The 15,000-nt window shown below is 39.3% G+C and overlaps 3 protein-coding genes across 3 annotated transcripts in view; all 3 read left to right on the forward strand.

The window, feature by feature from the left end:
* LOC138038539 (uncharacterized) overlaps nt 1-15,000 on the forward strand; it is a 31,558-nt gene that overhangs the window by 4,043 nt on the left and 12,515 nt on the right. Inside the window, exons 2-3 of the mRNA XM_068884470.1 lie at nt 7,495-8,318; nt 10,821-10,992. Of these exons, the coding sequence (XP_068740571.1) occupies nt 7,511-8,318; nt 10,821-10,992 (980 nt within the window). The 5' untranslated portion in view covers nt 7,495-7,510. The remainder of the gene's footprint in view (nt 1-7,494; nt 8,319-10,820; nt 10,993-15,000) is intronic.
* LOC138032767 (uncharacterized) lies at nt 1,176-2,399 on the forward strand. The gene has a single exon (XM_068880491.1). The coding sequence runs from the start codon at nt 1,176-1,178 to the stop codon at nt 2,397-2,399; it is 1,224 nt and encodes a 407-aa protein (XP_068736592.1).
* LOC138038541 (uncharacterized) overlaps nt 13,448-15,000 on the forward strand; it is a 3,785-nt gene continuing 2,232 nt past the window's right edge. The window contains exon 1 of the mRNA XM_068884471.1: nt 13,448-14,557. Coding sequence (XP_068740572.1) covers nt 14,389-14,557 — 169 coding nt within the window. The 5' untranslated portion in view covers nt 13,448-14,388. The remainder of the gene's footprint in view (nt 14,558-15,000) is intronic.

Raw genomic sequence — 15,000 nt, forward strand, 5'->3', positions numbered from 1 at the left:
TAGACGATTCTTCCGGAAGAAATTAATAAAGAAAAAGCTTCTCACTACCAATGTTTTTATTGAGAGAGGGTTTTAAATCACTGATTTAAATCAGTGTACAGTTTTAACCGTCACTTCTGATGATGTATGCTGCAACATACGAAACGTCAAGTATAAAATGAAAGTGTTTGTAACCGCTGTTTCTTTTATTTTCCTATAGAAATTGAACTGGTTAAAGGACAAAACCATTTATACTGTTACCTTCGAGCGGTATGGCCAAGAAACGCTTAAATTGGTTAGAAATTACGAAAGAGATCTTTCACGTTTCAACAAAGTTACATTGGATATTGGCTTTCTAGAAAAATGCAAGTTGTTTCGATTCTTCCCCAAGTTCCTTGATTTCAAGCTCAGTAGACGCGAATTTCATGATTCGAAAGCCTGTCGCCGATTCAAGGAGGATTTGTTATCGTTCGAAATTAAGCAGAAGACAATTCTACGCCGCAAACACATGATGTCGGTTGAATCCATTCTGTCCACCCTGAAGACTATTTTGTCTCCACTGGATTTTAGCCACATCCGCTCCTCGATTGAAGCAAAAACGGCGAAGATTAAAGATCGGTTGTCTTCAAAACTTGAACGGAAATTCAATAATTTGAAGCGCAGATATGGTATACCACAGGTTTCGAATTTGAGCTATGACAGGGTGATCTTCAATTATTCGCATCGGGCTTTGACAGAGGCACCCTGCGAGCAGAGCCTTCTTACGTCTTTTTCTTTTCTGAGGAGGAGAAAAGTAGGCTCCGCCCGAATCGCGTCAACACTTTGAAGCCGCCGCAGCCCGAGCTTCTGGACTAGTCAATCTTGTTTTCTCTCGTCAAACCGGTTATTCCAGTGCGAGCGTCCCTTTAGTGACAAAACCGATGGTTATAATTGAGCCCGCTGTACCATGAAAAACCAAGATGGCAGCGAGATCTGGCATATTAGACTTGGGTTCGAGACTGTATCCTGGCAACATGCAGCGCATGTTCAATAAAGATCTTACTCGATTCATGCAGAGCCTTTCTCGAGAACGCCAAAATCGAGCAAGCAAAAGAAAGGCTCTGCTTGCAGGGTGTGACAGAGGCTGAAAAAATGGTTTTGGCAAGGGGCTTGCGTTTCTGTCTCCCACCAAAAGCTGTTGACGGAGTAAGCGTAAAATGCGCGATCGAAATGCTCTGGAAATGCTCTACCGTGATCTTATTGGTTTGGGTCATTCATTAACAAGTGAGGACCAAGACAGATTGAAATGTCAACTCAAAAATGCTTCTTACAGTTACATCTACTCTTATGATTATTCTAAACAAAAGCGAATTCTAACTAAGGAAGAATGGATGGCTCTTAACGATTTGCGAAATGATACTTCTATTATTACTACTAAACCTGACAAAGGAAATGGTGTTGTAATTGTCAACAGACATGATTACCTCAGCAAAATGAAACAGTTGATTTCCGATGGAACGAAATTTAAGTTGTTGTCGCACAACCCAACCAAGTCTAGGGAGAACAGTCTTATTTCCTATCTTCGTAACCTCAAGCGAGATTGTATAATTGATGAAGCTACATTTAGAAAAATCCTTCCTTGTGGATCTACTGTTGGTGTTCTTTATGGTCTTCCTAAAGTCCACAAAACTGGTTGCCCCTTTCGCCCGATTGTCTCCTCAGTTAACACATACAACTACAATCTTGCCTCTTTTCTTGTTGATGTCCTTAAACCGATCTCCACCAACCAATTCACTATCAAGGACTCCTTCTCTTTTGTGGATTGGGCGAAGACTCATCAACACAACGATGAAATAATGTGCTCTTTTGACGTGTGTTCCTTATTCACGAACGTTCCACTCGACGAGACAATAGAAATTTGTCTTTCCAAGTTATACTCACTTCCTGACCCTCCTGCCTTACCGCGACATGTCCTCAAAACCTTGCTCGAGTTTGCAACGAAGAAAAGCCACTTTGTATTTGATGGTCATTATTACGACCAAATCGATGGCGTTGCAATGGGGTCTCCGCTAGGCCCAGTATTAGCTAACATTTTCATGTGTGACTTTGAACAGAAATGGTTGGCTAATGTAGATTCTCGTCCCTCCATTTGGTTTAGATATGTGGATGACACATTTTCTTTGTTCGACAGTGAAGCCACTGCGGCCAGTTTTCTGCATTTTCTTAACACCAGACATCCTAATATCAAATTTACAATGGAACTTGAAGAAAACCAGGAGATTCCATTTTTAGATGTCCGCATTAAGCGCAATCTCAACAATTTCACAACAACAGTACATCGCAAAACAACTTTCACTGGCCTCTACACCAAGTGGGACTCTTTCACTCCTAGAAAGTATAAAATAAATTTAATCCGCACCCTCACCTATTCTTTGTTATAACATTAATGATGTTTTGAACAGACAAAAGAACAGGTCTGCTGAGCCTGCCACCACTGTTCCTAAGAAAGATATCATTCTTGTCTTGCCTTTTTTGGGCTTTCAAAGTGAAGCTATTACTCGACGTGTTAAATCTTGTCAGGGGCACCCAGCGTCAATTTTCGAAAAATATCTGTTCGGAAGGCGATTTGAGATCTAGAATTAAAGGAACATTTGTTTTGAAATTTCTTGCTTGCCTGCCTGTCCTAAGATTTTCGAACATCTAAAAAATGCTATAATTGCCCATTTTTAACGGATTTTGACCCTAAAAAGGTCACCTGGAATCTTCGGGAGCCTTTTTTTCTGGCTGAAATTTTCGAAAAGGTAAATTTTGATCCCTATAATTTTCGGATCACTAGACTTTCAGCTAGGAAATCCGAACAGATAAAAGAAGATTAGGGGATAAAAATATGCCCATATCTACCGTTTAAATACCAAAATACGTTTAACAATGCAATGTTTAAGTGGTTTTGAACTATATTTTCGTTGGGTGCCCCTGTCTTGCATTAGTAAGTTTTATGGCTGTGTCAATCTCAGGGTTATTATTCAAAACACTTGCAGGGTTAAGTCTTTTTTTCCCTACAAAGATCGTTTCAGTCGTTCTCAAAGATCAAAAATAGTATACAAAGCCAGTTGTAGGGACTGTGATTCCTTCTACATCGGCAAAACAAAAAGAAGATTGCATGACAGGAAGTCCGGGCATTTCAAAGCTCTTACACAAGTCGGCCACGCCTCTGCTGTTGCAGACCATACAATTTCTACCGGTCATAACATCAAATGGGACCATTTTGAAATCCTCGCAACTGGAAAGTCCGACTTGCAGTGTAAAATTAAAGAAACGCTGTTAATCAGTGATTTAAAACCCTCTCTCAATGAAAACATTGGTCGTGAGAAGCTTTTTCTTTATTAATTTCTTCCGGAAGAATCGTCTACCGGAAGTTACGATTTTTGTTATCACACTTTTTAACTAGTCACCAGTTCCTCGCTCTAGTTTTTTAAAATTCTTTGTAACAGTTTTAACCGTTCACTTCTGATGATGTATGCTGCAACATACGAAACGTCAAGTATAAAATGAAAATGTTTGTAACCGCTGTTTGTTTTCTTTTCCTATTAAAATTGAAATGGCCAAAGGACAAAAGTATTTACAATAAACATTTACTCTTCGATCGAACTGACTCTTGCCTTCGATCGAACTGACTTTTGGTTTCGATCGAAACGACCGGTTACCGGTAAGTTAGGGTAGTCCATTTAGCAGTCCACTTAGGTAGTCCATTCCGGTAGTCCATTCCGGTAGTCCATGGACTGGGGGTCAGCGAAATGTACCGACCCGAAATGTGATATGGGAGAAGTTTTTTAGTATTGCTCTGTAAGCTGGAAGGGTTCACAGGCCTGTTGGAAGCGTGCTTGAGTTTCAACAAATGAGCCCCAAAATCAGTGAAGAATTGTGACGCAGTTGAATAATAAACTGAGCTGCTATTTCCAAAATGATGGAATTACCTGGTGATAAATAACGTCGTACGCGTCTTGGAGAGTAAATTTTGACTTTGCATAAACAAGACTTGGGCGATTGCGATCTTTGTTTTGACCTCGCTCATTTCATTGTCAAACTTTATAACACTTGACAGAAAAAGACACTTACAAAAACCCGCTATCTTGCTATCATTTGACACAGATACTTCACTGTTTGGTGAGTAAACATGCCGCAGTAACTTCATCACGGCGCCCGCTGAATTCCGGCGATGCCAAAACGTACAATAACAAAATCGAACGTTGCAAAAATCCCTCAAAATGTTTGTCGCTGATCGTAACTTTTTATATTCTATATTCACGGTTCAAAATAAATGTTGTTTTCATGTCGTAAATATGTTATTCTCGAGCGATCGTCCTGGAAACTTCCTTCTGCTCTTTCTAAAAACTGTGTATCTATTTATTTACTTTTGCATCAATATTTGTTTTTGCATAAAGCAAGCTAAAAAATCTGTACCTTGCTGAGTTCGCATTTGTTAGCGTTAATAGTATTTTCGGTCCGATGCTTCTGTTTTAAGAGGGGTATATATTATTTTGGTCTCCCATCCAAACACTAACCCCGCCCAACAGGGCTTAACTTCAGTGAACTTCGGTATTACAATGCTGTCAGATGCTCAGAGGGCACGCTTAAACCTTGTTGTGAAAAGAAGTTTATCAACATGTCAGCCCAGAAACCAGTGTTTCTCACTTCCCATTTATTTTCTTCAGTCTTTCTGGGTTCAGTTCTTTGCTAGTAACCACATGTCTTCTCGGACTATTTACCCAAGACTTCTACCATGGCACTACAATGATAGACAATACCAAAACAATATCGTGCACTGTTAGAGCTACATATTACGCAAGGACAGGTCTGTTTCGTCGTACGAACGTGTGAGGACCTGTGAGCCAAAGGGCCCCGTCTGGTATGACTTTTTAATGACCGCCCAACTTGCAAGCAAAAAAATGTCTGGAACGGTGCACGTACCACAGGCAACCCAGTGTACCCTCACGGAGGGTCTAGTTAAGTTAGCACAACACAAAAACGCTAACCTCATTTTGACACGAAAATGCTTTACTATTGCCATAAAAACTATCCAGTTAAGCTCGCATATTATAAAACATGATGAATTCATAAAGGCCACCTTTCCAGCGAACAATTTTTTGAAACAAACAACATATTTGCTATTAGAGGCGACTATTAGAGGCGAAAACCTCTTCCTACTTCATTGCGTGCGTGAAGACAAGAAACTCAATCGTGTCAAATTACCATGTACTTCAGGTTCAAACCCTTTCCTGAAGAACATTTTCCTTGAATAACAAGAAAATGCTTTACTATTGCCATAAAAACTATCCAGCACACATATAATAAAACATGATGAATTCATAAAGGCCACCTTTTCCAGCGAACAATTTTTTGAAACAAACAACATATTTGCTATTATTGCGTGCGTGAAGAGAAAAAACTCAATCGTGTCAAATATGCGCAATATTATAACAAACTAAAATTTCAGGATCAAGCCGTTTCCATGAAGAACCGTTTCCTTGAATAATGAAGCACAAAATGGACGACAAGCTTTCTTTCAAATAATTCTTGGCTGTCACATTACCTGAAGACTGGGCAGAGTTGATCACAGATCCACTTAAGGTGTTCGATTCGTTTTCTGTCTTTGTTGAACCCATAAGTTACCAGAGAATTTTCCATTTGGTTTCAGCGTTCTACATAACAGCACACTTGGTAAATATTATTTTAGAAATGCAGCTCACTTTGATTTCTGCTCGACGGGCGACAGATTGTTGTCGAAGTCCATTACTCGTCGCTTTTGAGATTCCAGGTGTTGGTTTTCACCGCCTGCGTAGTTTATCCAACTGACTTGTTTAAGGATCCAGTAAAACGCCATTCGCGTTACATGACTTTCGACGCCATTGCAGGCTAAGTTAATTGTTCTACTGTGTCCACCAGAGAAATCTACGCAGTTCCACTACCCTCTCGATCCTAAGAAAATACGCGCAGAAGGCTCTATGCACAAAGATACCACTTACCAGGGGAGTGACAGGCAAGACTTTTACCGACACGAAAGAAAAAAAAAAATAACACCGAACAAACGCCCTCCATTTCTAGACTGGGTTTGCCATAGGGCAACCCAGTAATTAGAAGCAAGAGCTCATGCAGGAAGGTCAAAACGTATCTCTTGAATGACGAAAGGTTTAGTATATTAAGTTACAAGTTATCAACTCAAAGTTTCTCCAGATTTTAGTATCTTAAATAGCTTTAATTCGTAGATATCTCATTTAAATTGTGAATTAGTACATATTTTTGTATTTGAGTCTTTTTTTCACCCACGGCTCTATGAACTGAAAGAAGACCATTGTTTATACAACTGTTGTAAAGTGTTGGTAACGACGTGGCCAAATTAGGATAAGTATCGACGCTGCTTGCTGTAGTTAGACTTGGTCGGTCTTCGGGGTTACCGGCTCACACAGAACTTGAACACACTCAAAACTTGATTACATTCTGCTTTAATAGTTAAGAAACGGTCCAGATAAGAACGATAGCAACAACGGCAACGAACATGTTGGAATTCAATTGGTATGCAAAAAGGTGATAACTTTTCTATTGTCTGTACTTACTTCTGATTGGCTTAAACACCAAACGGTTAACAAAACTTCATAAAAGCAGCATTATATTCATCCTTACTTTCCAACCATCTTTCATCTGGTCTCAGTTTAAATGAATTCCACAGAAATCGTATGTGGGGAACATGTAAAATTGTAAACGTTTCTTGGCTTTTGTTTTCAACTCTTGTGATTGGTCAAAATCTTTTAACACAAAAAAACATCCTTTCAAAGTGGGCTGTAAATGAATTTTATTGCGTTAACGACTTTCCTGTAGGTTTACGCATTCTCTGTGTAAAAATGATAACGTTAATAATCATAATAATAATCATAATAATAATAATAATAATAATAATAATAATAATAGTAATAATAATAATAATAATAATAATTTATTACTTATTCGGCGCAACATTGTTTCGTTGCAAGTTTGGTTCGATGTTTCATTTGTTGCGGGTTGAGGAAAGTTGTTGTGAAAAGTAGAGCGGGGGTCTACTCTGAGCAACAAATATTGGCTTTGCTGCTCGTTTTTCATCAAGCTCACAACTTGTCGCGCAACAAATGTGCTCGTGTACTAGCAAATCAACCAATCAGCGCCCTGCATTTCTTCAACCCGCAACAAATGTTTTTGTTGCGGTCAAGTTGATCACGCAAAGTGAAAAACGCGAAACATCGATCAAAACTTGCAACGAAACAATGTTGCGCGACAAGTTGAGGGTTTTTGTATCTCGTATTTTGCCGCCTTAGTGTCACGCTTTCCTTAACTTTACTACACAACGATATCATGACGATCCTCACTGATTTCGCGAATGTCACGTCACCGCGATTGACCAATATTTGCATTTTTGCGTTTCTTATACGGCATATATCACATTTATCATTAATCGCGTCTGTGTACTTAAGCTTTTGTTTTCAATGAGTTTCTACTTGGTCATTTCAGTAGACTTTTGGTGACAATGATGGACGAAGACGAGACAACTGCGATGATTCGAGGATCAAAGACGGGAAGAGTGTTATTGATCGCGCTAGCAGTGATTTCTCTGGCTGTTTTGGTCGTGGGAATAGTGCTGATAATTCTTGCGGTTCAAAGGAATGGTTCAACTGATGTGAAAAGCGATCAAGGCAAATCTACTTCACAAACGTCGACGTCTTCTTATTGTGACTACTCCGAAGAAGCTAAACGCATCCGTCTTGAGGCAATACTGTCACGGACCAAAAAGAGCTACTACGAGAACCTCCCTTTCCAACTGCCAAATGATCCCGATGTGTCCCGAGAGAAGATTATTGACAAATACACGGCATACAACCCAACACCAGAATACATAAAGCAAGTCACAGACGCAGCACGGAAACTCTTGGAAGACGTTGAAAATATGAAAGTAGACTCTGGCAAGCTGAAAACTCGAGAAAGAAAGGCACTTTCTCAGCTGAAGCATTACCTGAAGACGGTATTCGGACACCCGTTTGACATGAACTACTACGCTGGAGATTGGATGATGGGTCCAACGTTTTACTGCAAACAGCCGATTTGCAACGTAGGCAAACATTTACACGATCTGCTAATCTTTCTTAAGCCCAAGAACTTGCAAGACATGAAAGTGATAGAGGACAAACTGGAAACTCACAGAGAGGGCATTTTGCGGTACATGGAAAACCTAAAGCTGGGGAAAATATATGGAATGGTGTATAGTGTGGATGCATGTATTTCTGGGCAGAATAGCCTCAAGCGAAAGTTCCTAAACATTAACTTAAAGAACGCATCAGGTACGTTTGATCAGGGATTCTTTTTGAAAACTTGTTCCTCTGCCATCCGGTCTCATAAAAAAACCCATTTTTTATATTATATGGCTTGGGAAGTAAGAAAGATAAAATACCACTGATAGAATGATTTGTTACCAAACGAGGAATTTTGAGGTTTTCGTGATATTCGATAATGACAAATCAAGGTAAAGGTTAGCTGAAGACAAAGGATAAGGCAAATATAACACATCACAAGAAATTGACTATTTCGAGAACACAAAATAAAATAGAGGCGTTGTCGTATCTTTTGTAAGTTTACCGCCAACTCTGAAGTTTTGCAGTACGCGACGTACAGAAAAAACTTCAGATTATTCTTGAAAATTACTCTTGACTTATTTATACCCCAAGAGCGACTAATATAGACAAATGACGTTTACATGTCAAGTAGCTTGTTTTTTCTTTTTTGCTTTCCTGTCGAAAATCGTTCATCATACCCTCAGTGGCAGTAGGCTGAAGGCTGTCGCTCTGTAAACAAAAGGATAAAACAAATATCCAGCGTAGAATATCTTCGTTGCTGTGTTTTCCGTTCGGTACACAAAAATAGTAGGTTTTACTCTTTGCAAAGTCATTTTAATTTCGACCACAGCGAAAAAAGGTTTCCTGCTTTCATAAATGCAAGGCTAGTGAAACCACTTTAAATGTCACCAGGACTCACTTCTTGTATACTAAGTTTTAATTATTTATAGTTGTATCTTCTGTGGGCGGAATGAAAACTGGATGTGAAAAAAAAGCATAATCTGAGCTTAAGTTGGATCTCTAAGCTCATGAAAACCTGGCATGTTATGTCGCAAAGACAGTTCTCACGTTGCACAACTCAGTTCAGGGTCATTGCGTCAGTCTCTCTTCATCGAAATCCAAATAACTGTTTTTGTTGCAGTCCACACCAATGTTCTTTGAACAAATATTCATTCGTTATATAGTTGGCTCTCTGTGGGATTATTATCAATTTCATTTAGCTAAGGAGCATAACATTCGATTCGTTCAAGAAGTGTTTGCGACACTCAGGCGACCTCTCAATTTGACTGCGGCCTCCACTTAACAGTATATTCGTGCCCAGTGTCTTTCTACCTATCGGGGTCATTGAAAAAAGATACCCTTGTGTTGAGGTGGTCTTTGGGCACGACGCTAGCCAGTTATTTATCAACAAGTAAATCAGGGATGGCGTAGTGGTGATTGCACTCGCCCCCAACCAATGTGGCACCGTATTGATTCCGGACTCTTGGCTATATGTGGGTTAAGTTTGTGGGTTCTTTATTCTTCTCAAGGAGATTTTTCTCCGGGTTCTCCGGTTTTCCCCTCCCGGCTCAAAAAACAAACATTTCTAAATTCCAATTCGATGGGATTCAGGACCTCCCTGAAAACCACTTTCGTGTGAGTGGAGCTTCCTGGGAAAATATCATTAATTACTATTATTACTATTTATTATTTATTGACAATAAATCAAGTGAATTCCTATCTTATGTCACCCCGCGTTATTCGTGGCATTAACTTAAAAGGGCTATGTAACGTTATTTTAGGGTGTTTCGGGGAAATCTCTTGCTAACCACGAATTTGAAACACGAAAATGATAATGTGAGAATTCCTTTACTGATAAAATTATCGTTACATCACAAAGAAGGTGATTTTGAAACAGTTGAACAGTTTTAAATGGTTATTGCCATGTTTCATTCTACCTTTTAGGCACTGATTTTGGGTGTCATTAAATCATATTCATTTTGCGTGACATCGTCCAAATCTAGGCTTGAACATAACTCGACCCATGACCACGCGATTGCGCCTCACTGCGCTATAAAAACCACTTGGGAGATGATCACCTATAAGTTCGTACTGTATCCTGTAATACGTGAATGTGTGAAAATATTAGCTATTGTAACTGAGAGATTATGGCACGACGAGCCTCACCAGCAAATATACACTGAAACTGGAAAAAGACCACCTTAACAGCCGCGATTAACGATTGCGATTAATTAACGAGAATAGAGAGCGAATGCGTAAATGCTGACCAAAAAATATTCTTTTTTAAATGTGCTAATTAGACTCGTTTGCAGAAGTGTTGCTTGAGAGAGAGGCTAGTGAGTCTTATTAGCACATAAGCAAAAGAATAAATATTTGGCCGTCATTTATGCATTCGGTCTATTCTCGTTAATTAATCGCAATCGTTAATCGCGGCTGTTCAGGTGGAACACACTGTAGTTCTAAGGACGAGTATTGGGTTTTTAGGTTAATTTTATTCCGATCCGAAAGCTGTGTTGCTACGGCCAATGCAAAGCTTGATAATAGGCAATGAGTCTTATTGACCTTTGTAAAAAGAAACTGTACACTGCATATGAATTTTAGATCGAGAGCAATTTGTCGTCGGGAAGAGCCATTCATTTTTCTTGCGTTTCACGGTCGATCAAAATTATGAGGGCGTCGAACGATAGTCTATGACGACTTCCAACTGATTGAATGATTGTTTTATTTTAGGTGTTTTGGACGAGAAATACGTTAAAGATATTGTTGACGACAGTTACTTTGATGGTATTTCGGAAGAAATGAATGCCACTTGGAAAAGGGACAATGACGGTAAAAGTGTGAAACAATCCTTAAAAGACTATCTTGTGAAATATATGGGGGATCCAATGCAGAAACTACTAAGGTAAATAAGGTGATTTGTGATAGAGCGAGTTTCAATCGAGTGTCGTAAAACCAAAACCAAATTAAAGTAATTACTTTGGCCAATCAAAAAGGACGGATACAATCCGGTAAACCAAAAACCAAACCAAATATTAAAGTAATTACTTTGGCCAATCAAAAAGGACGAATACAATCCGGTAAACCAATCACAACTCGAAGTAATTACACGTAGCCGACACAAAGCGCGGGAAAATGTGCACGCGCGAGCCGCGATTGGTTTTGGTTTCACTTCTGATTGGTTGAAAAAGTGGCGCGTGAACTTTGAACGAATCACTGAGTTAAGTAATCATAAACCAAAGCAATTCGCCAATTGCTTTCGACGCTCAATTGGAAACCGCTCTAATTGTAAATTAGCATAAATTGCTTTTTTGCCGTCACTTATCAGAGGCCTGGTGAGCCATGTTAGGTACGCAGTGGCTTGTAGTTTGCGGGCGTTGGTAGGCTTAGTCATTCTTCGGTCAGCCTTCGCCAGGAGCACAAGTCTAGTTTTGTTTATTGTTATATCGCGCTAAAAGAAAAATGTTTAATGCCTTAGTTGGGCTGTCTATGATAGCGTTCTTTTACATTTTAAATAGCGTTTTTCAATAAGAATTCCTTAGAACCCCAAGGGTCAAACCACTGCCTTGGTCAGGGCTATACACACCACCTGCTGGTTTTCGGTATGGGTTTTTGAGTCCTTATCTGGTGCACTGCTCTTCTCTTTATAACAGAGTTGATGTATAAGTGTTTTTGTACCCCTTCGAAAGCTGAATAAAGGGCAAAATTGAACAATTATATTAATGCTGTACTGCAAAAGTATTTTCGTCATTTGAAAAAAGCCGGGATGTAATTAAACGAAAAGAAAAGATATGAATTGAGAGCAGAGTTAAACGAAAAGAGAAAAGAGGCAGTGCGTCTCAAGGGTTAGGGCGTTTGCCTTGAGATCTCGAGATCTCGGGTTTCGGAGATCCCTATTAATTTTTTTCCACTTCAGGAATTTGCTCGTGATTGTTCCTGGTTCAACTTCTCTGCTGCATTTGTAAATAGCCATCTGGTTTGCTTCCGGCCAGTTTGGATTCTAAAGAGTTGTTTTCCTGTTCTGTTCGTTTCATTTGCCTCGAAAAGAAGCCCCTCTGGAAAAATGGTCAAATAAAAAGTTAGTGGGAAGAGATATTCGGAACATGGAAGATGAGCGTCGGATTGAGCCGAGCGATTCCGATGTATGGATAGTCTATTATACTCTGGCGGTCTGGCGGTTTCAGTCAATGTTGAGTGTCGGTCTTCGGTTTCAGTTGTATTTTTGTGGCGGTTTACGGTCAAGAAATTACTGTGTGGCTGAGGGAAATCATAACTTTATCACGTGGTTTTCGGGTTTTGCGTGTTTGGTAGCGGTTTTTCGAAAGGTTTATAGGAGATTCCAAATTTGGCTTGAGTGCATCGTTGTAAACAGCGTAACGTGCATTCTTTGTGCTTGTGAACTTCTCATTAGATGTCAAAACTTAAATTGCTCACAGGTTATTTGAAAGAACCTTGAAAATAAAGATGTTTTGTTGTTTTGTCTTTAAGATCTCGTGGTCTTTGTGATGGGAAACAATGTGTGAAGTACTCATTACTGAAAAGATCGGTTAATTGTGATTTTCATTCGACTTAAAGTCCGTTTCGGTCTTAAGGAGAAAACGAAAGCGGTTTGCGGTCTAATGAGAACAAAATAAGGCGGTTTGCTACGGTGGCCCGTAAGCTTTAAAAGTGACATGACCTTTCGTGATCAGTTTTCCTGCTTCAAATTTTCGAATCGAAGTTCACAAACTCGAAATTTTGAGTTTCTAAACTGGTCAGTGTAAAATGCAGACTGCAGAATAAGGTAATAACGATTTTACTGTTGAAAAAGCCCAAACCCTTCAGAAGAGCTAACCTTAGGCCTAATTGGGCACAAAACAATACTTTGGCTTAACTGTTAGCACTTCTGAAGGGTTTGGGCTTTTTCAACAGTTACATTTCGAAAGGTACATTATAACCTTAATATTAATCTGCACTTTACATCTAGTCTGCAGTCAATCTCGACTCCAGAGTTCTTATCTTCTCTTGACTGAGGGAGAGAAGAGCTCTGGGGAACCCTAAAACAAAGTGTTTTCTCATTGGTTTTCGTGAAGAACAATCGAGAGCGTCTCTAATTGGTGCATTCATGTTAGCACGAATAGCCAAATTTTGGCCATAAGAACACTACGGCGCATGTTCTACATGGAGTTTTCCTTGGGTCGATCCGAGGCTCTGGTGACGAGAATGGTCTGCAGTCCGAATTTTACAGTGACCAGTTAACAAACTCGAAATTTAGAGTTTGTGAACGCAAAATTTCGAGCTTCTAAACTTGAAATTTCGAGTTTGTAAATTCAAAATTTCGAGTTTGTAAACTCAAAATTTCAAGTTGAAAATTTGAAGCAGGGAGACCTTGGTCACGAAATGCCATGCCCCTTATGGGCCACCGTAGTTTGCGGATTGTGCGACCCTCAAGTATGGTCAAAGATGCGCTGTCCAGTGGCCGGGATAGGCTGTTCAGAAAGGTGCTGGTTTTAAATGAAAGTTTGATAAATAACTCAACACAGCAAAAAAAGCCGAGTAATCTGAACTCTGAAAAACGAGTAAAAATTTTATTTTACTCAGGCAGTTGAGTATGCGATTGTTACCCAACAAGCTGGGTTGAAACTACTCAATTGTTTGAGTAAATAGAATACTCGTCAAATTTACTCAAACTACTTACTCACTGAGCGAGTTAAGTGTTTCTCACTCATACCCAAGTTATTGAGTAAATCTGTCTATCCAAAATATTGAGTAAGATTTGAGTAACTTTACTCTGAGTCAAGCAAGTGATCAAACACTAGATTAACTACTTACTCAATGAGCGAGTAAATTGATTCTCACTCATGATTTGACTAACTTGACTCTGAATGAAGCAATTTATTAAAAGTTCTCACAAAGTGGAAGCTACTTATTAAAATGAAAGCAAATATATCTCATTTTATATCTCATCTCGATGTTTCCTCGACAACGATGACAAATCAAACATTTACAGTGGGTTCCATTTTCATGAGTGAGCTTTTCATAATGTCTGTTGTCGTCAATATATCTGACTGAATTTGGATCCATGGAATGTAATCTGAATCGGCGAAATTATTCGTGCGGTCATTCGTGCGATCTTCGTGCGACTGTTCTTGCTTGTTTCTGCAATAATCCAGCGGAATCTCTTTTAATGTTGCATATATGAAGTATCTACCGTTTGAGCCAATGACCTCGTGTTCGAAACAAAGAAGCCTTTTTCATTCACTTTTGGCGCCTTTACTTGAATATCGTGGATCGATTTTTGTGGCTTTTACAATTAGTTAAGATGGTTTTTATTGTTGTTCAATGGGAGAACGAGGATACTGTCAGTGTGGTGAATGAAAAGCAAGTTGTTGACAATGGCGAATTACAAGAAGGCACTCACGTGGAAATATCGACCGGTTCAAACAAAGGAAGGCTCGCCATTTACAAAGCAACAATTCTTCAAGTTTTTGGTAAGTACGTTTCATAATGTGAAAAATATCCGCCCTTGTTAATGGTGAAAGTATTCAATATAACTCATCATTGTTAAAGTCAGGCGATTGTTGTTAAAAAGCGTGGCATTCAGCGCTGCATTCAGTACGCGTTCACAGGCGGTTATTTCATGCTGCGTGTCCATTGTCTGCTTTCTTTTTCCTTCCACTCGTCATTTTGATCATTGAAACACTGGTAATAACTTGTATCATTTCCTTTCTTGAAAGCAAAGTTATTTCCTGTTAGATCCTAGGACTTACAAGGCCGGTTATTTGAACAAAGTTAACTGATGCACCAGGTTTTCCACAATCATTTTTATGACCTCCATAGCTTTCTTGGAATTAACTTACATACCTTTGTCCTTTCCAATTCGGCCCGTTCATGTTCGTCCCATGCATTTCACAGGCTAGTCACTAGTCACAAT

Source organism: Montipora capricornis, chromosome 2 (genome assembly GCF_036669925.1).
Source record: "Montipora capricornis isolate CH-2021 chromosome 2, ASM3666992v2, whole genome shotgun sequence".
Taxonomy (NCBI): domain Eukaryota; kingdom Metazoa; phylum Cnidaria; class Anthozoa; order Scleractinia; family Acroporidae; genus Montipora; species Montipora capricornis.